We start from the raw sequence: 23,191 nt of genomic DNA, 5'->3' as shown, positions 1-23,191 counted from the left end.
GTGAGGCAAAAACTGACAGAACTGCAAGGAAAAATAAATAAATCCACGATTATAGTTGGACTCTTCAACATCCCTCTCTCAGAAACAGACAGATCCAGCAGGTAGAAAATCAGTAAGAACATAGTTGAACTCAACAGTGTCATCAATCAACTAAATATAACTAATATCTCTTGACTGCTTCATCCAAGAGCAGCAGAATGCACATTCTTCTCAAGGTCACATGGAGCATTCACCATGACAGATCACCTTCCAGGCCATAAAACACACCTTAACAAATCTAAAAGAATAAGAATCATATACTGTCTGCTCCCAGACCACAATGGAATTAAACTAGAAATCATTAACAGAAATATAGCTGGAAATTTTCAAAATACTTGGATATTAAACAACATACTTCTAAAGAACACATGAGTCAAAGAAGACATCTCAAAAGAAATTTCAAAATATTTTGAAGAAAATGAAAACACATTTTGTCAAAATATGTGGGATGCAGTGAAAGCGGTGCTTAAAGGGAAACTTACAGCATTGAATGCATATGTAAGAAAAGAAGAAAGATCTACAATCAATAATCTAAGCTTTCATCTTAGGAAACTAGAAAAAAAAGAGCAAATTAAATCCAAAGTAAGCAGAAGAAAAGAAATAATAAAAATTAGAGCAGAAATCAATGAAATTGAAAATAGAAAATCAATAAATAAAATCAATAAAACCAAAAGCTAGTTCTTGAAAAGAACAATAAAATCAATGTCTCTAATCAGGTTAAGAAAAAAATAGAAGATACAAATTACTAAATTACTAATATCAAAAATGAAAGAGGGGACATCACTACAGATCCCACAGACATTGAAAGGATAATAAAGGAATATTATGAACAACTCTATGCCTACATATCATTTATAATAACCTAGATGAAATGGACCAATTCCTTGAAAGACACAATCTGCCAAAACTCACACAAGAAGAAATGGACAATCTGAATAGGCCTATATCTATTACAGGAATTGAAGCAATAATTAATAACCTTCCAAAACAGAAAGCACCATGCCCAGATGGGTTGACTGGTGAATTCTACCAAATTATTATTTAAGGAAGAAATCATACCAATGCTCTACAGTCTCTTCCAGAAGATAGAAAAAGAGAGACTACTTCTTAACTCATTCTATGAGGCCAGCATTACCCTGAATGCCAAACATGGACAAAGATGTTACAAGAAAACTACAGACCATTTTTTCTCATGAAGATAGAAACAACTGTCTAACAAAAATTTTGTACAAGAATTATATGAAGAAAACCGCAAAACTCTGATGAAAATAAATAAATGGAGAGATAGTCCATGTTTGTGGAGAAGAGGACTCAATATTGTCAGGATGTTAGTTCTTCTCAACTTGATTCCAGGAAGTTATTTTGTGGATATTAACAAACTGATCCTAAAGTTTATATATAGAGAGGGAAAAGATCCAGAATAGTCAATACAATAATGAAGGCAAACAGTGTCAGGGGACTAACACTACCCAACCTCAAGACTTACCATAAAGCTAAAGTAATCAAGACAAGTGTAGTATTGGCAAAAGAACAGACAAATGGATCCATGGAACAGAATAGGGAGCACAGAAACAGACCCACATTAATATAGTGAAGCGATCTTTGACAAAGGAGCAAAGGCAAAACAATGGAGAAAATATCGTCTTTTCAACAAATGGTGCTGGAACAACTGCACATTCATGTTAAAAAAAAAAAAGAAATGAATTTAGACACAGACTTACATTCTTCAAAAAAATTAACTTAAAATGGATCATAGACCTAAATGTAAAACACAAAACTCTAAAACTCCTAGAAGATAACTTAGGAGAAAATCTAGGTGACCTTGGGTATGGTGATGACTTTTTAGATACAGTACCAAGGCATGATCCCTGGAAGAAATAACTGATAAGCTGGACTTCATTAAAATGAAAATCTTCTGCTCTGCAAAAGACACTGTCAAGAGAATGAGAAGTCAAGTCACAGTGGAAGAAAATATTTGCAAAAGACACGTCTGATAAAGGACTGTTACCCAAAATATACAAAGAACTCTTAATAAGAAAATGAACGACCCAATTAAAAAATGGGCAAAAGAGTTCAGATACCTCATCAAAAAAGATATTTAGATGGCAAATAAGCATATGAAAAGATGCCCAACATCATATGTCATTAGGGAATTGCAAGTTAAAACAACAATGAGATACCACTACACACCTATAGGAATGGCCAAAATCTGGAACGATGATAACACCAAATGCTGACAATAATGTGGAACAACAGGAACTCTCATTCATTGCTGGTAGGAGTGCAAGATGGCAGTCACTTTGGAAGACAGTTTGGCACTTTCTTACAAAATTAAACATACTCTTACCGTGATACAGCAATTGCTCTCCTTGGTATTTATCCAAATGTGTTGAAAACTTGTGTCTATATAAAAACCTGCACATGGCTGTTTATAGCAGCTTTATTCATAATTGCCAAAACTTGGAAGCAATCAAGATGTCCTTCAGTAGGTAAATGGATAAAAAACTGTGGTTCATCAGATAACGGAATATTATTCAGTGCTAAAATGAAATGAGCTATCAAGTCATGAAAACACATGAGGAAACTTAAATGCGTATTATTAAGCGAAAGAAGTCAATCTGAAAAGCCTACATACTGTATGATTCCAACTATATGACATTCTGGAAAAGGCAAAACTGTGGAGACAGTAAAAAGATCAGTGATTGCCAGGGGTTAGGGAGGTAGACAGGGATGAATAGGCAGAGCACAGGAGACTTTTAGGGCAGTGAAACTACTCTGTAAGATACTCTAATGGTGGATACATGTCATTAAATATTTGTCAAAAACCATAGAATGTACAACAGCAAGAGTGAACACTACTGTAAACATGGACTTTGGGTGATAATGACGTGCCAATGTAGGTTCATAGAGTGTAACAAATGTACCTCCATGGAGTGGGAGTTACATATGGGGGAGACTGTGTATACAGGGGCAGGGGATATATGGGAAATCTCAGTACCTTCCACTCAATTTTGCTGTGAACCTAAAAAATTAAGTCTATTTAAAAAAAGAGTCGGGAGGGAGAGAGAAGAGTTCAGGGAGAGCCTGGAAAGGCAAGCAAGAACCCTGGATTGCATCACCAATGCAATGACAAGCCATTGAGGGATTTTGGTGGAGGGAGCGACAAACTGATTTACATTTTAAGACAGTCACTTTGGCTGCTGTGTGGAGAATGGATCTGAGGGAGACAACGATGGAAGTTGGGAGATCAGAACAGGAAGCTATTAATGTAGTTTAGGTCAGAGTTGATGGAGGCTTAGACTAAGAAAGAAGTCAGCGGCGGCAGAAAGGAATGGTGGATTCAAAACAGACTTCGGAAGTAGAATTCACAGGAGCTGGCGATGGATTAGATGTGCGGGTTGAAAGAGAAGAATCAAGAATGACTTCAAAGTTTTGTATTGAGCAACTGGGGGCCATTTTCTAGATGAAGGGATGGAGGAAGGAGAAGCTAGTGTGAGGAGCAAGATCAAGGTTCGGCTCTGAGCGTGTGAAGTCTGAGACCAGGGTAGTGCCTGACACTCAGTAAGTGGTCAGGTTGCTCATTTGCTGTTGTTACCACTGTTTTTGTTATGAAAATAAGAGGATAAATGGCATACTAGACATTCATTATTATGTAAATTTTTTCCAGAGATCAAAAGAATGGGGGTGGAATCTTCTCCTTTCCTGCCTTCTCCGCAGTGTCTTCTCAGCAACCGGTACCCTGAATCCTCACACCTTTACAAGCCATGGTGCACTATGCCTCAGTCACAGCTCTACAAAGTCCACTCTGAAAAATCTGCTGGAATGCATTCTTGCTAATTTTTCAATAAATAAGTCATTGCTCCCAAAGACCCAAAACAATGAATTAATTTTAATAAGAGAGCTCAGGGAACCTACCAATATTACCCTTCCAAAGCAGCGTTTCTCAAAATGAGGCCCTGGACCAGTGGCATCAGCATCTCCTGGGAACTTGTTAGAAATGCAAATTCTCGGGCCCCACCCCAGACCTACTGGATCAGAAACTCTGGGGTTGGGGGCCAGCACGCTGTTTAACAAGTCCTTCAGGTGATTCTGATGGACTTTCAAGCTGCAGAACCACTGACCTAGAGGAATCACAAGAGGTCATATATTGCAATCTTTTGATTCTAGATGGGGAAAATTAGCACTGTTTTAAACAAATAAAACATAATTTAAAGGTGAGTAATACTCTCTAAAATATTTTCTACATTAAAATTATCAAGAACAATATTTCATCTGTGTGAAAAAAAGTACAAAAGAAAAGGATTCTCTTTATTGGGAGCAGGCATGGCACATCCTTGAACGAAGGGCATGGGGAGCAGGTGTGGCTTACCTGACAAATGCCATTGATACACATGTCCAGGGAGTCAGCGTTGCAACGAGTTCCATCCAGTACCTTGGGGGCCAGCTCCACTACCAAGTTTTGACCCCGTGCATGACACTTGAGCGCGCAGGGGGCCGCAGGATCATTATATCGTGGAAGCCATTCATAATAACGCCCCTGATACTGGACGTCATTGTAGGCTGAGCACTGCTGGGCTCGGAAGTCCTCTGCATCCGGAGGGCAGTCCTGGAGGTGGAGAACAAGGGCCACATGTACATCACCCAGTGAGATGAGCCAGTGGAAGCCGAACAAGTTTATCAGAGTCCCGGGAGTCCAGACCCCACTTGCCTCTTTCCTGGGAGTGACCTCATTCCTTCATTTTTTAAAAAATTTAAAACTGAATCTATAGCTGTGGAATTCTACTGGGACCTCTGCAATAACCATCTATAGAGGGGATCACCTTATTTATTCTGATCATGCTTCCACCCAGGTATTTTTTGCCAGATTATTAAAGCTTACTATATTTAGATGCCAAATTTTGCTCTATTTTAACCATCTTGGATATAAATTTTCAAATGCATTACACAGTCTCCTTTTCGAAACAAGAGAAACGGAATGCTTTTAATTTTTCCAGGTGACTCAAGGTCTTCATAGGGAATATTAATTATCATCCATGCCTTCAAAAGCCATTTCAATGTGAAAGATTATTTGCTCCTATGTTAACCGGCCCCAAACTGCTGTGCTTTTATGAGTACTGGTGCTTGTTTCTTTGTTTCTGTTTTGTTATTGTTGCTGATTTCACCTACTTTCCTCCCTAGTTGCCACGCCCCCAGGCAACCCTCTTCGCCTGTACCAAGCGCCTGCCTTCCACTGGCTGCAGGATGGGAAAGAGACACCGGAGCTTGTTCAAATTCTGTCTACAACAAAAGCAAATAAATTCTAGGTTCACACCCCAGGGAGCTCTTGCAATAACAGTAAAAAGTGTTTGTACAAGTCCTGATGACTCAGGGCTATTTTTACTAAATTTACAAATTACTGATCCCTTCCATCAGATATTTCCAAAGCAAGATGCTGGATGACAAAAAGTGTTACTTTACTCTTCAAAATCAACTTTTGGTATACAAACTTCCCAATTAAAGAAAATAGATACAGAAAAGACAATATATTATTGTATATTTTTCTCATTATAAAACTAATAAATATTCATTGTAAAACTTTGGGAAATCATTTCTATTCAAAAAAGAATAAATAACAAAGATTCTTGTACCTAAATCTTTACTCAATTCCTCGATTATTTCCCAAGGACAAATTTCTGGAAATAAAATTTCTGAGAAAAAGGGTAAGTGTGTTTCATGGGTTTTTCAAAATATTCCAAGTTGCCTGCCAGAAAGGTATTATTATTATCATCAGGCTATATGACTTCACTTTTCTCAATACCTCTTCTCAGTTTGCATATTACAGTTTTCTAAAATTTTTCCAATCATAAGTGTTAAATAGAATGTTATTGTTTTAATTTGCCTTTCCTTTTTATTATTTAGGTTTAACATATTTTCATGTATATTTGCTTTTTATATTAATTCTTCAAAAATTTCTTGTTTTCTACCCTTCATTTATTTATTGGAACCTTTGTCTTTTTATTATTATTTTGTTTTGTTTTGTTTTTTTGTGAGGAAGATCAGCCCTGAGCTAACATCCATGCCAAGCCTCCTCTTTTTGCTGAGGAAGACCTACCCTGAGTTAACATCTATTGCCAATCCTCTTCCTTTTTTCCCTTTTTCTCCCCAAAGCTCCAGTATATAGTTGTATGTCATAGTTGTACATCCTTCTAGTTGCTGTATGTGGGACGCCGCCTCAGCATGGCCAGACAAGTGATGCATCGGTGCGCGCCCGGGATCCGAACCTGGGCCGCCAGTAGCGGAGTGGCGCACTTAACCGCTATGCCAAGGGGCTGGTCCCCGTCTTTTTATTATTTTTAACACAAAAAACTATTAAACTTCATAGTGAAGTTATCAGCTCTTTGTCATTTGTATTGAAAATATTTTCCCCATTTAATTTTGTTTTTGGTGCTTTGTGAAGCCAAGTTTTAAATTTTTATGTAGTCAGCTCTATTATTTCCTTTTAAGGTTTCTTTATAAATGAGCCTAGAAATGCTTTTCCCACCCTGCCCTAAGAACAGATAAAAACTTAAGTGTATTTTTCTAGCTCCTTTATAGTTTAGCAATTATATTTAACTCTTGGTTACATCTGGAATTTATTTTGATGTATAGGATAAGGCAGAAAACTAACTTTATTTTTTCTGCAAATTGCTATTAATAAATTATCAGCCAGAAATTTAAAATATAATTTCTTCCATTTCTCCCCTTTTTACCACTTGACTTTTGTATTTCACTGTGTTTATACTTTCAGCCTTTATAAATTGCCTCAGATCCTTTTTGCAAGTATGTAGGGAATAAATAAAATATAATTAATAAATAAAGTTTCCCCTGGGATGAGTTGTATTACTTTGTTGTGAATCATTCCAACATCCTACATTGTGTCCACATTTTTCTTGTTTTAGCAAGATTAAACCTTAACCCAGGTCACACGTATGGAAGAAAGAGTCAAACTGAAGAAAACTGAAATTGGACGACCTTTCTCTCTTATGAGGACTGTGTCTTCCATCTGACCAGAAGAAAGATCATCAGTGATAAAATTATGTGGCCTCCTCTTCCTTCAACCATGGCCAGTTTTCTCTATATCTCACGCTTTGAAGCCCAAACCCAAGAGCATAAGACAGCAGGGTGAAAACAACTTTCCTTGTGTTAGGCTCACCCAGTGTCCCTCAGCATGCTCTAAGGATGAAAGTGCTGGCTGTCTGGCCCTTGACTGCCTTGAACTCCATAAACCAAGGAAGTTTCATAAAATAAACAAGGGTTAATTAGCAGAAGACAGCGCAGGATGCCAGCCTAAACTTAGTCTTTGCTAAAAGGGTGGCCAAGTTTGTGCATGTGACCAGCCTCCTCGCCACAGCCAACTGATTTCATCAGAGGCAAACATCTGGTCCACGCCATGGCAATCTTTCCCAGAAATTTGGAAGAGCAACAAAAGAGCCAGAGCTGAGAATTCACATCAATCTGGGGCTGGGCCAGTCATTTCTTTTATGAGATGCATGTTGAAGCAAAGCAAGTCAGTTCCCACAGCAAAGAATGAGCTAGACATAAAAGAAGGAAAGATGATAAAGCATGTGTTTCAATAGAAGGAGTAAGGAACCTGGGTTCCTCACTTTCTGGTTCCTGGGTCCAGGCCTGCAATGTGTGCTTATGCCTAAGTTCCATTAATCTATCCAGTGAATCCCATTTTTCTTGAGCTAATTTAAGTGGGCTTCTGTTCTTAGCAAACGATGATCCCTGATTAAGACAGCCCTGCATCTGGATAATGCTTTCTAGTTTACCAGGGATTATTACCGACATTTTTTTCTTCACCACCACTCTTTGAGCTAGGCAGGTCAGGATTATCATTACCCTTGTTTTTATAAATGGAGAAAACTGTGATCTAGAAAGTCTTTAGTCACTATCCCAAAGACACACAACTAGAATATGATAGAGCCAAGACTGATTTCCAAAGTAACAAGCATTCCATTATATAATACTGCTTTCTAGTAATCTTGGGGGACATTGACCACTTACATTAAATGCTTTCATTTACTTGGCATTCTTCCAATGTCAACAGTATGACTGTGTAGTCTGGTTCAGCTGGGTCCCATGCCCTGGCTCAAGACAATCTAGGGATTCTTGTGTCTTAAATAGTTCAGTTGACATTTAGGAAGCTTGAATGCCAAACATTCTTCTGCTTTCCTTTCCCTGAGTAGCATTTCTTCATATCAGTTAAGTTCAAGACAACACTTATTTATTAAATATACTTTATGGGCCTTGCTTAGGTTACACGCTGTGGAGAACACGGAAGTAGAACATAATCCACCACTGCCACTTGGTGAGCTTGTTATCTTATTGGAGATGTAGCATCTACATGTATGAAATACATTGAAAAAGTAGGTTATTATTGGTATTTGTAGACTTACTGTAGGACTTTGCAATGAAGGAAATAAAATTGTTATCCAAGAGTTAAATTAAAATTGACTAAATGGAGTTAAAAAGGAAAGAGTAGATCTAATAAGGAAAGAATAAATCCTAGATCAGAAAGACTTGACTCAGTCAGGAGGGGGTAGCCAGCCTGGAAAGCATAGAAAAGAAGAAGTAGAAGAAGAAGAAAGAGGAGAGGGATTAGGAGGAGGAGACGAAGGAAAGGAGGGAGGAGGAGGAGGACAGCAGATAACAACCAGCACCCATTCAAGGACCATCCTGAAGACAGGGTTCTCCATTCCCTCCTAAGGCCATGAGGATACATAAACCATTCTCATGGATAACTTAGGGAGAGAAGCCAAGACAGGGAGATTATCTAATAAACTGAGTATTTTTATGCAAGAGAGACAGACCATTACCTAAGAGATAATTTATATAATAGGATTGGACCAAGCTTTAACTTGGATTAGATATTTAGTTAATTTTCCCCCACATAACCAGTAAGTAGGAGAAATACGATTTTCACATAAGCAAATTCTAACATTTTACTTTATCTTCATATCCAAATTGCAGCATGAGTTAAATTTCATGATCCTCTTATATAACGAATGCCAAAATTTCTAGCACAAAAATAAATTATTGTAGGTGACCACTATAAGCTAGAGTAAGCAAACAATGCATCATGGAAAAGGGACATTTCAGACTGGATTTAAAAGATGGTGTGACGTGACTAGGGATATGAGATATGAGAAACAACATAAGCAAAAGAGAAACAGCAGAAACAAATTAGTCTCTATGAGGCACAGCCTTGTCCAGCAAGGGTGAAAGCTCTGAGCTGAACAAGAGAGAAATCTAACCAACTTCTGGAAGTCCTTGAATGCAAGTGAGGAGAATTAAAAGCAATAAGGATCCACAGAGGGGAGTGACATCGAAAAGGTGGCATTTGAGGACCAGTGTGATGGCAGGACGGATGAAGTTCTTGAGACAGATATGAGAGGAAGTGGCTCTTGCCCAAAGTAGGAGCAATGGCGACGGGAAGAAAAGAACCCTCTAAGAGAAAACCGTCAGAAATCAGCCATTCAAAGCATCCATAGGATAAAGGATCTCTCAAGGGTCACATCAAATGTCACCTCTTCTGGAAAGCTGTCAGGGAGCCCAGGGACCCCACAGTGCAGAATCAACCATGCCTCCCTCTGTGCTCATATAAAAATGTGTTCATGCTACAAAATGCTGTTACCAAATTATGACACACTAATTTTAAAGATATTTTCCCTTTGCCCTCTTCCAGCATTGCCTTTAATCTCATAAGCTCAGGTGTGAAAAAATATGAGTAGTCAGTGAATTCAGTATTAGATCACCTTGCTGATACCTGTGACTGCCCTTGGAAATTCTCCATTTGCTCTGATATACCACTGATAACAATAATTCTTTAGTGAGGCCCCCGGAGCCGGGCCCTGGCTGTGAGGGTCTATGCTGAGTGCTGATCAGGTTATGTCTGAAGAGGCAGCTCCCTAGGAGCCCCAGCACTGCACACAGGCATGCTCTGTTCCCCTCATCTTTCAGAGCCTTCAGCCCGAAGCCCCACCTCCCCTGCCAGGATGAACCCGGGGACAGCAACTGAACTACAGCCTGATGCCTCAGGCAGGGGAGCGCGCTCCTCCATTCCTGGCGGTGCCTCCCGCTCCTGCCCTGTGAAGCAGGGGTTCCCAGACACCGGGGGTAGCATTTCTTCCTCTAGGGGCTCTGCATGCGAATGCATGTCCCTATCACATCCAGACTTCATAACAAAAGGACACTCAATCTTTCCTTGAGTGCCTGCCCCCCGCCCGGTGTCTTCTGCTGAGGTGACACAGCTGTCAGGGTCTGTCCTTAAGCCAGTTCCTCCCTATGCTGGGGATCCCCCCTGGGCTGCTGGGAGAGAAGACCCTGGGCAGCGGGGACTTTATTTCTGCGACTTCCCTCAGTTGCCTCTCCTTCAGCTCCTTCCTGCTCTTCCCTGACCTTCGTCCCTCGCCAACTATGACTATGCAGAAGGTCCTGCCTACTGTTCCTGGGATTGGAGTTTCTACAACGGTGTCCGAAAGGTCAAAGTCCTTCCAATTCCCTCTGCAGTTCACGCACTCGTGGGTTGTTAAAAGCGACCATGTTTTAGTTGCCATTGTCTGTAGTGTCATTTCATTATCTAACAGAGCTGGAGACCTTTTCATACTCCTTTCTAAGAGGCATTGTGATGCAGTCGAGTGGTCATGAGCACACACACATGGGTTAAATTCAGCTCTGTGACCTTGGGCAGTTTGCCTAAATTTCCCTCTGCAAAAGCGGGGATAAAAATAACACATACATTGTAGGGATATTATGACGATTAAATTAGTTTATTCATGAAAAGGCACTTAGAACAATGCCTAGCATGTAGGAAGTAGTTAATAAGTGTGAGCTATTATTATTATTATTATTGATTTTGGTTAGGAGTTAGACAGCTGACACACATACAACAAATTCCATGGTCCCGAGGCTGATAGCCTGAGCCTTCAGATAACCCGTGGAGGAACAGAGCTATCAGCAATCTCTGGCACAGAAGTGACCGTGTGGTCTCCGGGGCTCACCGGCCGTGACTTCTGCTCCTCCACACAGCAGGCCTCCCTGATAGACAGTTTGGCCATTGATGGTGATGCACTCAGGCCCCCAGATGTACAGATGTGCGCATTTTTGAATCACGAAGCAAGTTTCCCTCAAAAGAGTGCCTCGTCTGGGAATCACTAGAGGCAGCTTCCTTCAAAAGAGTGGGTACATTCCCAGGAATATACTTGCGTAATCTCTCCTCTATAGGAACAGACTTCTTACAGACCATCAACCTTGCCGCTGGGGATGCATTTATCCACCTCTGATCTGCAATAGGGTTTGAGTATACACAGCTGCAGACACTTGGCACACGGAGATGGAGGGGTGCCCTGCACACTACAGCTGTCGAAGACCAACTCGCCCTTATTTCCCTACAAGGAATTTTGTTGGAAACTGAGTTTGCAATGGCAAGCATAGAAACTAATGCCATATTCTTATGAAATCTTTCTAAGGACTCCCTAAGGACTCCAACTCTGAGAACTAGAAAAGGGCAACAGTTATATTGCTGTCCTCTCTCCAACTCCCACCTCCTAAGCTTCCATTTCTCACCAGCCTAGAGCTGGTAAAGGTTTCTGTAGTATCCTCCCAGAGGGATCATCAGTTAGCGACCACAGGTCCTCCCAAGACCCACAGAGCCTCAGGGGCATCAGTTCTTCACTCAAGCACACCAAAGTCCTAACTATTGCACCTAATATGCACCAATTTTGGTAGATTACATTTTATGTCTACACTGTATGACACAATACTCCTAGACCTTTGTAACACCTGTGTTGAAAAAGATGCCTTTTTGGAATTAGCTAGAGCAGAGTGATACAGACACATAGAAACCGTAGAATGGAATCTCTTGATCTGGGCATTTTAAATGAATTCCCCTAGATAGCCTCACAGAGTATTGCTGGATAACATAGTGTTGTGAAATTTATTCTTGAAGGACTGCAAGGAATTTGCCAGACCAATTTGCCTGAGAAGACAAGCTGTCCCATTGTGCTAATGAGAATAATGCACCCTCTCCCCCTCCTCAAAGATGTTCACGACCTAATCCCTAGAACCTGTGAATATCTTACCTTACATGGCAAAAGAGACTTTTCATGAAGCATCTTCTAACTAAAGTTAAGGACCATGAGATGGGAAGGTTATCCTGGATTATCCAGGTGGGTGAACCTTGCCCAGCAGTAGTCACAGGCAGGTGTGACTACAGAAAAATGGTCAGAGAGATGCAATATTGCTGGCTTTGGAGATGGAAGAAGGGGCACAAGCCAAGGAATGTGGGCAACCTCTAGAAGTGGGAAAAGACAAGGAAACAGATTCTTCCCTAGAGCCTCCAGAAGGAATGCAGCCCTGCTGACCCCTTAATTTTAGTCCCATGTCGGACTTCTGACTTCCAGAATTGTAAGATAATAAATTTGTGTTGTTTTAAGCCACTAAATTAGTGGTAATTTGTTACAGCAGCAATTAAAAAAAAAAATGCACTCAGGCAAAAGATAGTAGGTCTACAAGTCTGGTGGATAAACACCTCAGGCTGCTAATGCATTCACGTGCTTGTTTAAGAAGGAATGCTAGACAACGTTTGCACCTAAATGCCTGCCTTTGTCTGAGCTCAGGTCAATCTCTCTCCCTCCTTCATCCCTGACCTGGACTTCCAGCTCATTACATTAAGCACTCAACGCACACACGTGTCTCTCAAGTCCTCTGACTTCCATCCTGTCATAGGACATCTGAATTCCTCCCAGCACATGGTGGGCTGGCTGCCTCAGGGCTGGGTGATACTGCAGTTTGAGTGCCCAATAAATAAGCCCCTATTTTTCCCACCCGAGTTTGAAAGATAAAGAGAAACATTTCTGCTTCAAAGCTGATTAAAACAGACCAAAAACATGGCTTGAGCTCTGCAGTCAAAAGGTCTTGCTAACACTGCCTGCTCTCCCCCCAGTCTAGAGCTTGGGGCTGCCCACCAAGGAAAGTTTGGGTCTATGGAACAGAAACGCTCACTCAGGACTGCGGTCTCCCACTGGCCCAGGACACAGAAGGCAGAGAGGAGGACAAAGCCTCAGGAAGGGAAACTTTTAAAATAAATCAGTTACAACCAATTGAGAACAGTGGATTAAAAAAAAAAATCTCACCTAGATCTCCAGATTTTCGGAATTTCTTTTTAATTCTGTCATTTTGACTTGGGTACATATCACTAACAAGAGAAATGTTTTGTGTAGAAAATAGGACTGGTTCTTTCTGATATTTATTTTGCATTTCAAATTTGCAAAGCAAAATACCTGAATTTTGTTTTTTATTGCTGATCAGTGTAGAACAAGAGCAAGGTTCATAAGCCTTCCTAGCGTGTGACTTTCTTGATCACCTGCAGCACTCCTGAACACATCGTGCCGTGGGCAGGACGGGGGTGCTCAGAGCAGGAGAAAGCACCAGAGCAGTTCAGTCTGTGCGCTCCTACGTGGCCTTTGGAAAAGAACTCCACCTCCCTCAGCCCTAGGCCTCTCATTCACAAAAGAGACATAACCACCCCTCGTGTGCCTACATCTCAGAGGCTGTGTGAGGGTCGCTGAGATACTGCACATAAAAGCACCTTGAACTCTGAAGGCTTTATAGTTATTATGTGTTGTTTCTGTGAATTCAGAAATTATTAAATACTTACCAAATTAGATCATAAGTGTGAAATGTCCTAAAAAGGTAGTATAAATGGAAGGTATGAGATATACAAAACTGTTGTCAATTAAACAACTATTCAGATTTTCCACAAAGGGTACCAAGAGGCCATTAGCTTTACAGTACACATTATAACTTAAAACACGAACATATTTTATTGGATTGTATGTTTTTATTACATAACTTACATGATTGCTGCATGTCTTGTATCGAATATTCTGCCCTTCACAATTCCTGAGGGGAAAAAAGAGAATAATGATTTCATAGAAGTGGTAAACAAGGCCCTGGTAAAACTTTTATGAGTGCACATTACCTCAAAGAGTCAAAGTTTAAATTCTAAAAAATAACTTTCAAGAATCAGGAGGCCAAAATGTCTCATGGAAGTGTGACTTTAAATAGAAAGTTGAATTAATGTAATATTACTTACACGAAGTTTTTACCCCGGGGGTCCATATAACCACTGAAATTAATATATAATGTGTGTGTATGCATGTGTGTGTGTGTGTGTGTGTGTGTGTGTGTATAACGTGTGCATACGTGTATTTTCTTCCATGAGGAAGAAGGGAAAGCTACAGGCAGAAGCATCTGTGTAGCATGTCCCCGTGGGGGAATTTCTCTTCCTCTTACTCAGGTACCCCAAGTTAGCTGGGCACTCACGTCCTTCTCTAACGGATGCAACTGTCTCTGTTAGTAATATGCATGAGGCAATGCTTCTATTTTTTATTTCAACCATTGGCTTTACTAAACAGACGCTACGAAAGTGTTGGGGTGGCTTTCTTGGGATACTGACACTGGAAGGGTCTGAAGTCATACATAGATTTGAGAACCCTGCGAGGACGACTGCCACATACCCTTTCCTCCCCTCCAGCCACTTGGTCTGGGACCCTGGCACTCATTTTCCAGGCAGATGTTCCCGTTGGATGTTTGAAATTCCATCTGGGAGGTGCTTTCCTCAGGCAGTGCCTGCTGCTCTGTACTTTACATAAATTCCTTAAAGATATCTGATCTATTAATGGTATGTTTCCCAATTTTTCAATGGAGTTACATATTTTTACCTTTTATGTTTCCCTGGCCAATTCAATGGCAAATTTGGAGCGAGGAAAGCTAAACAGAGGCTTAACTCATCATCTTGCATTAAAAGTCAGTCGATACTATTTCAATTGTTTTAAAATATTTACTCCTAGAAGAACAGAAATTCTTTTTCTTTTTTTGTGAGGGAGATTAGCCCTGAGCTAACATCCGTTGCCAATCCTCCTCTTTTTGCTGAGGAATATTAGTCCTGGGGTAACAACCGTGCCCATCTTCCTCTGCTTTATATGGGACACCGCCACAGCATGGCTTGACAAGCGGCGTGTGGGTGCGTGCCCGGGATCCGAACCTGCGAACCTCGGGCCACCGAAGCGGAGCACGCGCACTTAACTGCTACGCCACGTGGCCAGCCCAGAACAGAAATTTTTAAGAAGTGGACCTGAGGAGATCATTTTTTTCCCAGTATGATTTAAGTATGAACTTATATGAAATGATTGATGGAGGCTATTGTGTAATATATAACTCTTTGCACACACTTTCTGATGATTCTATTTTTATTTATCACAAAAGGAGTAAGTGAAAACTAATAAAGTGACAGGAAGTATAGAGGAGGAAAATCAGTCATTCAAAATCCCATCACCAGGACCTTTACTCTTAATATTTTGGCGTTTAATCTTCCAATGTTTCTGCCATGATTTATTTACAGACGTAAAATCATACTGCTAATTCAACTTTGTATTTTTTTTTAATCTAATATAACAAGCATTTTCCCATTTTATTAATAGTTCTTTGGAAAAATTGTTTTAATGACTACATAATAGTTCATTATACAGACATTATTTTTTTGTAGTTTTGAATTAAAAAATTTCTTTTAATTGTGGTAAAATACACATAAAATTTACCATCTTAATCAGTTTTAAGTATACTGTTCAGCATTATAAGTATATTCACATTATTATACAGACATTACCTTTTTTTTTTTTTTTTGGTGAGGAAGATTAGCCCTGAGCTAACATCTGTTGCCAATCCTCCTCTTGTTGCTGAGGAAGATTGGTCCTGTGCTAACATCTATGCCCATCTTCCTCTACTTTATATGGGACACTGCCACAGCATGGCTTGACAAGTGGTGCGTAGGTCTGCACCTGGGATCCAAACCTGCGAACCCTGGGCCGCTGAAGCAGAGTGTGCAAGCTTAACCACTACACCACTGGGCCGGCCCCCAGACATTACCTTTTGTGGTTATTTATGCTGCCTCTTCTTTTTCCCTACTTTTAAAATTTACATACAGTAAAATTCACTTTTTTGGAGTGTATAATTTGATGAGTTTTAACAAACCCATACAGTTGTGTAAGCACTACCATAATCAATATGTAGAACAGTTCCATCACTGCATAAATGCCCCCATGTTGCCCCCTTGTAGTCAACTTCTCCCCACTCTCAGCCACAGGCAACCACTGATTTGTATTCTGTCCCATTAATTTTGCCTTTTCCATAATGTCATATAAATGGAATCATACAGCATGTAGCTTTTTGAGACTGACTCTTTCACTTAACATAATACATCTGAAATCCATCCATGTTGTTGCATGTATCAGTTTTCTCCTTTTTAATTGCTGAGTAATATTCCATTATATGTATGTACAACAGTTTGTTTATCCATTCACCAGCTAGATATTTGGGCTGTTTCCAGTTTCTAGCAACTATGAACAAAACTGCTGTAAACATTCACATACGGGTTTTGTCTGAGTGTAACTTTTCATTTCTTTTGGATAAAAACTAAGAAATGGGAATAGTGAGTCTGCTTATTTTTATAAAATATAATAATGCTTTGCTAAACATCTTTATATTTTCATTTTTGTTCATATTTAGAATACATATCTAGAAGTGAATAACAAATGCCAGTCCATTTATAATATGACTTTTCCATGTACGAGTTTTTAACTCTTGGTTGGCTAAGTAGTATGTGATTGGTTGTTTTTCTAAGAAGGGTATATGGACGGCATATTATTAAACCTTTGTATGTCACACAGGAAAGGCAATGCAGCAAGATATATTACTTTTTTCATGATCTTCCTCAAAACTGTAGACACTCTTCACTGACCTTTGACATTTAGACTTGCAGAGGAGAAGTCTGATTTTTATTCTTTTGTACATGTCTGGAAGCTTACAATTGTTTTGTTTTGTTGGCATTTGAAGTAAAAATTGCAGTCAAAATATATCTAGTTGTGTGTTTATTTTTATCAATTTTGACTGAAAATGGTGAGCCCTTTTGATTGGAGTGCTCAAGGTCTTTATTTGCAGTGCTGCAGACTATTCTCAGATTATGATTTTGATTACCGCTCTTGTTCCAAGAATGCCTGTAATTCTTAAGTTAGAGTTCTCTCTCTCTGCTCCTCTTATTTCCTTATTGATCTATCTATGATGTTCTCTTATATACATCTCATTTCTTTGACCTTCTCTTACGCTTCCAAGAAATCTCCTACGGATGTTCCTCCACATGACTGATTTTCTTTTTCTGTAGTGATTATTGTGTATTTTATTTCTGATAAACTTTTTGATACTGCTTTTAACTTTTTCTTTCTTTGTGATCCTTCTCGAACTCACCCTTCTCCATCGACATCTCATACCATCCTAACCTCACTCTCTATTCCAACTGCAGCATGTACCCCTAGTCTCCTCACATCTGTTTTCTGGGAGGTGCAATCCCTAATGGGATTTAGAAGGCATATGAGAGAAAGAAGTTTTGGAACAGAACAGCATTATAGCTGCCTCCAAAAGTGTTACCTAAATGACAGTTAAATTTCTGTACTTGAAAACAGACAAGGTATCCAATTAGTTGCCCTTTTTAATATAATTCCCTTGACTTGTGGATTAGAACATCTTCCCAGATTATTGCAATAGGTTGACCCAGTCTTAGTATTTTGTAACATTGTGTGTTTCCATCTCTGTCACTTGTCATAGGTGCACAACTTCAAAATTTAATATTAAACTCTCGATGAGGTTACACCAAATTTTAAGGATTCAAGAAGCACCAAACTGGGAGGCTCACGGGAAAACCAGAGAGAAATGACTCCATCCTCCTGGGAAACAATAGCTATGGCTAAGTCATTTACTTATGTGACTTATTTCATTATGCTTTCTACGTGTGGATAAAAGAAGAAAAGAAATTACAGAAAAAGTGAAAGGGTAACTTAAAATACTCTGCTTATTTTAGAAAAGCCCCCATTGAGGAAAGCAGCTAACAGATTAGGGAAGTGATAACCAAAAGCTTTTTGTATCATTCTGAGTTATAACCTTAAAAAGCTTTGATTCAATTTCAAGTGGACAGGCAAATTACAGAGACATAGTTTAAGAAAGTATTTGAATTGATCTAAATCCTGGAATGCAAAAACTGTTGAAACTTACAAAGAATGACATTTTCTTTAAAAGTGTATTAGAACTTCAGGAATAATTTTTCAGATGCATTTTTAGTAATTGTTTCATTTTAGCTATTTAAATGAGAAATAAAACTACTTTTATAAAAAGAAATTTAAAACTAAAAGGAAAAAACATATCAGTTGAAGGGAGCTTATGGTTGTGACTCACGCCTGCTGTGTAGACCACATAGTCATGGTCTACACCCCACTGCCATCTGCTGTGTCCTAATTGTAAGCCCAGTATCCAGGAGGCACTAACTTGCATCTTTATGTTGAGCTTGCAAAATCCAAACCTAAAATATAAGTATATCTCCATTTCAAATCCCACTACAGCTGCAGCAAAGCAATATGGAAAAGAGAGCATTTTATTTCACGAATTCTCAAAATATAAAATACCATTTGGGACTTATTCCTTCTCCAACTACCTCTTATGGTGAACCTACTATGTACTAGGATGAGGATATAAAGATGCAGGGAGATTCTCTCTCACTTCCCTTAACAAGTCAGTAGGAAGAGCTTTTTTTAACCCAACCCTCTGGCCAACATTTTTATCATTCTACTTCATTTTGTCCAACCTAACACACACGAAGCCCACTGACTGGCCTCTATTGATATCGCATGCTTTGGTTACAATTTAATATGAAAATGAATGACCACTTTATGAAACAGGCATAAAATGAAATGCAAGTTATTTTAAAGTTAAGGACACTGGAGTCCTAATTCCCCAAGCAGGAACCTGCCAGCTTATTCTGGAAATAATTCCTTTGGCTCAAAGCAACAGAACTGCAGAAATATTACTTCCAAGTCTATAATTTCATTCTAATTATCACATGCAAGAGCTAATGGTTATCAGGAGTATATGAAAATTCAAGAACACCATTTCACAATTATGTATTTTCTATCCATTACAACACTCATAACACCCTGAAACTGAAGATTTTTGAAGCCATAAATTTTTGAATATATAAAAAACATATGTTGATTCCACATGAGGATACGTTAGAAACATTAATAAAATTTCCCTGGAGTTTATAGCACTATAATTTATTACATTCATTTGATGATATATTGACTCAAATACTAGTGTCTTAAAAACTGAGAAGCATGTGTTTCGAAGAATAAAAATATATTAATTTTTTAAAATAGTTAACTTAAACCTGTGTCTCCCACGGTTGGCACTCGATTAGAATATTAAGTTACAAATTTCTGCAGGAGAAAGAGACATTCTGGCGGGCGTATGGTTTGCAGTGCAAAAGAACTGACTGTGTATTTAAATGTAATCAAAGTCTGCAATAACTTTATCTACAAAGAAATAAATGCGCAAAATAGCTACATTCATCCCTTTCCCTAGATCGTGAATTTAAAGGAGCACTCTGATAAAATGAGAAGGCACTGAAATGCTTTCTAAAGCTTTGGGATAGCTTTTTATTTGGTTTTACGTATAACTACCTCCATATTCTTCTTCCAAGAAAAATCGACCACAAGAGCTCAATATTTATGAAGATTTAATAAGTTTCTAAAGCTGTTCAAGGATAGAGACCTGATAAACTTTCCAAGGGAAGTAAGTTTCCTTCATAATAATCTCAGAGTGCTTCCAAAATTACAGTGAAAGTTCTTAATATGGGAGTGGGTATATAGGTGTGGGGCTGCCAAAAAGGTGGGGAGCAGGAATGAATAAATTATTAACAAAGCTGCTGCCCTTCTTTTGAATTAATCTAATTTTTATGCAGAGAAATGATGTTACTGTCCCTGTTTCTTATCAGAGACATGGAATGCGTGGGAGTACCACAAGCTTGGCCCCATGCCAGGACCCAAGCTGGAAAAAGGACATATATCGCCATACACTTACCTTACTGTAAATACCACAGAACATACTATTCTCTCATTTATTTTTTTAATATTTGGTTTAGGATCTTTTCTAGCCTCAGATATTTGTTCAAATTAGATCAGCTCAGGGAGCGAGCAAATTTGGAGAATCTCAGGCCTAAAAGCAAATTTCAGAATATACGTTAAGATTTGTACATACATAGACTAAAAAACACTACATAAGTCCTAAAAAAATGAAAAAGTTAAGTGAGTACTACTTCAGGAACAGAGACTCAAAATATAGTAGCAATATTTAGGATAGAATTGTTTTTGTGTTCCAACAATTATTTTATTATGCAATGTTTTAAGTCCACCAAAAAGTAAGGAGAATGATACAAACTCACGGACACACTAGAAAGCTTCATCAATTCTTAAACGTTTTCTTTGGATTTATTTTTAAGAAACATATCATTACAAATATGGTGGAAGCTCCCTGCTAAACAGCCTCAATCCTACTCCCCTCCTCCCTCCTCAGAGGTAACTAAGTACATGGCATCACAGTGTGCACAACCCTCCATAGCCTGATTCTTTTGTCTCAACACTATGTTTTGAGACTATCCATGTTGATAGATGCAACTCTAATTCATTTATTTTTATGGCTATAGAGTAATCCAATTTATTAATATACCACAATTTATTTATTGATTCCTTTTATTTTTTATTGATCAATTTTCCTATAAGTTTATGAAGATTTAGGTCGGTTCTGCAATGAGAAATCTCACACTCTCACGTTAGGCACATCTGCACACATTTCTCCGGGATATATACCTGAGAGGCACTGCTCTGTGGTGGGTATTTACAGCTCCACTATCACCAAATATTGGCAAATTACCTTCTAAAGTGGGAAAACCAATTTTCCCTCGTACTAGTCACACAGGAAGGTTCTTTATTTCACACATCTAAGTCAATATTTGACATTTTAAAACTTTGAAATTCTTCCCAATCTGAAGAATACGAAATATCTCACTTTGTATTTTTGTGCATTTTCTGTTAGTGAGGTTAATATTTTCATTTGTTTTTGACTATGAAGGTTCCCCTTCTGTGAATTTCCTTTGCCCATTTTCTACTAGCTTTTTTTTTGCTTTTGTTTTATTGGCATGTAAAAGTTATTTATATATTTCAGATACTAATCCTTTATTGGCTATATTCATTGTCAAGAGTCTCCCATTCTCATCTTTTGTTTTGGTTTATAGTATATTTTATGATACAAAAGTGTTTGTTTAGTGTGTTTGAATGTATCAATATTTTCCTTTGTAACTTATATTCTTTGTATCTTAGTTAAAGACTAATTCACTACCCAGAAATCATAAAGACATTCTCCTATATTTTCTTCTAAATATTTTCAAGTTTTGCTTTTCATGAGTAGACTTTAATCCACCTGGAATGTATTCTTCATACAGATTGGCATTTTCTAATATTTTTCCTTTGGATATCAATAATCATATCTGAGCCCCATGTATTGAATATCCACCCTTTCTCCACAAAATTTTAATGCCACCTTCAATATACATCAAACCCCAACATATGCATATTTCCACTTCTGGGCTCTCCATATTGCTCTCCTGGTCTGTTTGTGCTTATGCTACTACCGTAGCTAAATTTTAAAAAAATTAGTGTCTGGGCAAGTCTCCCACTTTGTTCTTCTCCAAATTGTTTTCATTATCTTTGCACTTCCATATGATTCTTAGAATTGGAATTACGCTTAAAGATTAATTTAGGGGAAATTGGCATTTTTATGATATTGAGACTTCCTATTTATGAACATCTCTCTCCATTTACTTAGGCGAGCTTTTAAATATTTCATAAAGGTCTTATACATATTTTATTGAGTTTATTACAAGGTACCTTATATTTTGTTAGCAGTATAAATAGTATCTTTTTGAAATTGTGCTTTCTCATTAATTTTTGCTACTGTATAAGAATATAGTTATTTGTGCATTAATTTTGTTTCCAATAATCTTAACGAACTCTTTTGTTAGTCCTATTATTTTAGGTGTAGATACTCTTGGATATTCTATCTAGACAATCAGGTCAGCTCCGAATAATGAGAGTTTTGCTTTTTCCTATCTAATCTTTATATTTTGTATTTTTTTCTTGCCTTATTACACTGACTATGACCTCAAGTACAATTGTGAACATAAACAATGATAGCAGGCATTCTTAACGCATACCTAATGTTAAAGAAAACACAGTAACATTTTACTACGAAGGATGATATCTACTGTAGATTAAGAGTGTACACTTCTATTCCTAGATTGCTGAGATTTTTCTTTCCAACTATGAAAAAGTGTTCATTTTATCAAATGCATTTTTGCATCGATTTAGATAACTGTATGACTTTTCTCCCTTAAATCTTCAATGCTGTGCCTGCTGGTGCTTACTCATGGCAAATATTTCCTTGTGCATTACGTATTTTAGGATTGCGAGTTTATTATAAGCAGGGCTGTATTGATGGGATTAAGAATCCCTATACAGCCTGGCTTGGTGACCCATCTCTCTATATCTTTTACTACTACCAGTAACCTCAGGGCTATCATAGGTTACAAGACCTCTTTTCATATTAATTTCTTACCTCAAAGCTTCCACAACCACATAGGATATATACATTCAACTCAATATATACAATATATATAGATCAATATACACGCACCTCAAACTCTTGGCAGAACAGGTCCATTGCTCCAAAGTGGAAATTTTTTTCCATTCAGTGTTGAGATTAAGATATTTAAATTTCCTATGCTGGCATATGACTTTCCTTCTCTAGTCCATCTGTTCAGTACATATATGGACTTTAATGGTTCTGCCTTTATATCAGAGTTGGAGTTCCTATGCTGTGCCTCACATACACTCAAGACTTGATATCTTGTGATTATGAAGGAATTAAAACTCAACAGCGTGAGTTCTAGAGACCAGAAAATCCCATCTCCATCCCTGGAGTAGGCACAGAATCAGTTATGCACTTACTGGGCTGGCCTTCAGTTTCCTCTTTGTTTTTTGGTTCTGTGGTTTCCTTTTAATTTCTTGTAGGTTCAGCTTTACTTTTTTTTTTTTTTAATTAAGACTTTACTTTTTCAGAGTAGTTTTAGGTTCACTGCATAACTGAAGGGAAAATACAGAGATTTCCCATATATCCCCTGACCCTACATATGCAT

At 38.4% G+C, this 23,191-nt stretch overlaps 1 protein-coding gene across 1 annotated transcript in view; it reads right to left on the bottom strand.

Moving 5' to 3' along the window:
• Positions 1-23,191, bottom strand: part of LOC131406510 (endophilin-A3) — a 536,830-nt gene that overhangs the window by 220,155 nt on the left and 293,484 nt on the right. The window contains exons 12-13 of the mRNA XM_058542566.1: positions 13,917-13,962; positions 4,409-4,645 (exon numbers count right to left, since the gene is read on the bottom strand). Of these exons, the coding sequence (XP_058398549.1) occupies positions 4,409-4,645; positions 13,917-13,962 (283 nt within the window). The remainder of the gene's footprint in view (positions 1-4,408; positions 4,646-13,916; positions 13,963-23,191) is intronic.

The sequence above is a fragment of the Diceros bicornis genome, chromosome 5 (assembly GCF_020826845.1).
Source record: "Diceros bicornis minor isolate mBicDic1 chromosome 5, mDicBic1.mat.cur, whole genome shotgun sequence".
NCBI lineage: Eukaryota > Metazoa > Chordata > Mammalia > Perissodactyla > Rhinocerotidae > Diceros > Diceros bicornis.
Note: the sequence above shows the minus strand (reverse complement) of the source record. Positions and strands in the feature narration are given on the sequence as shown.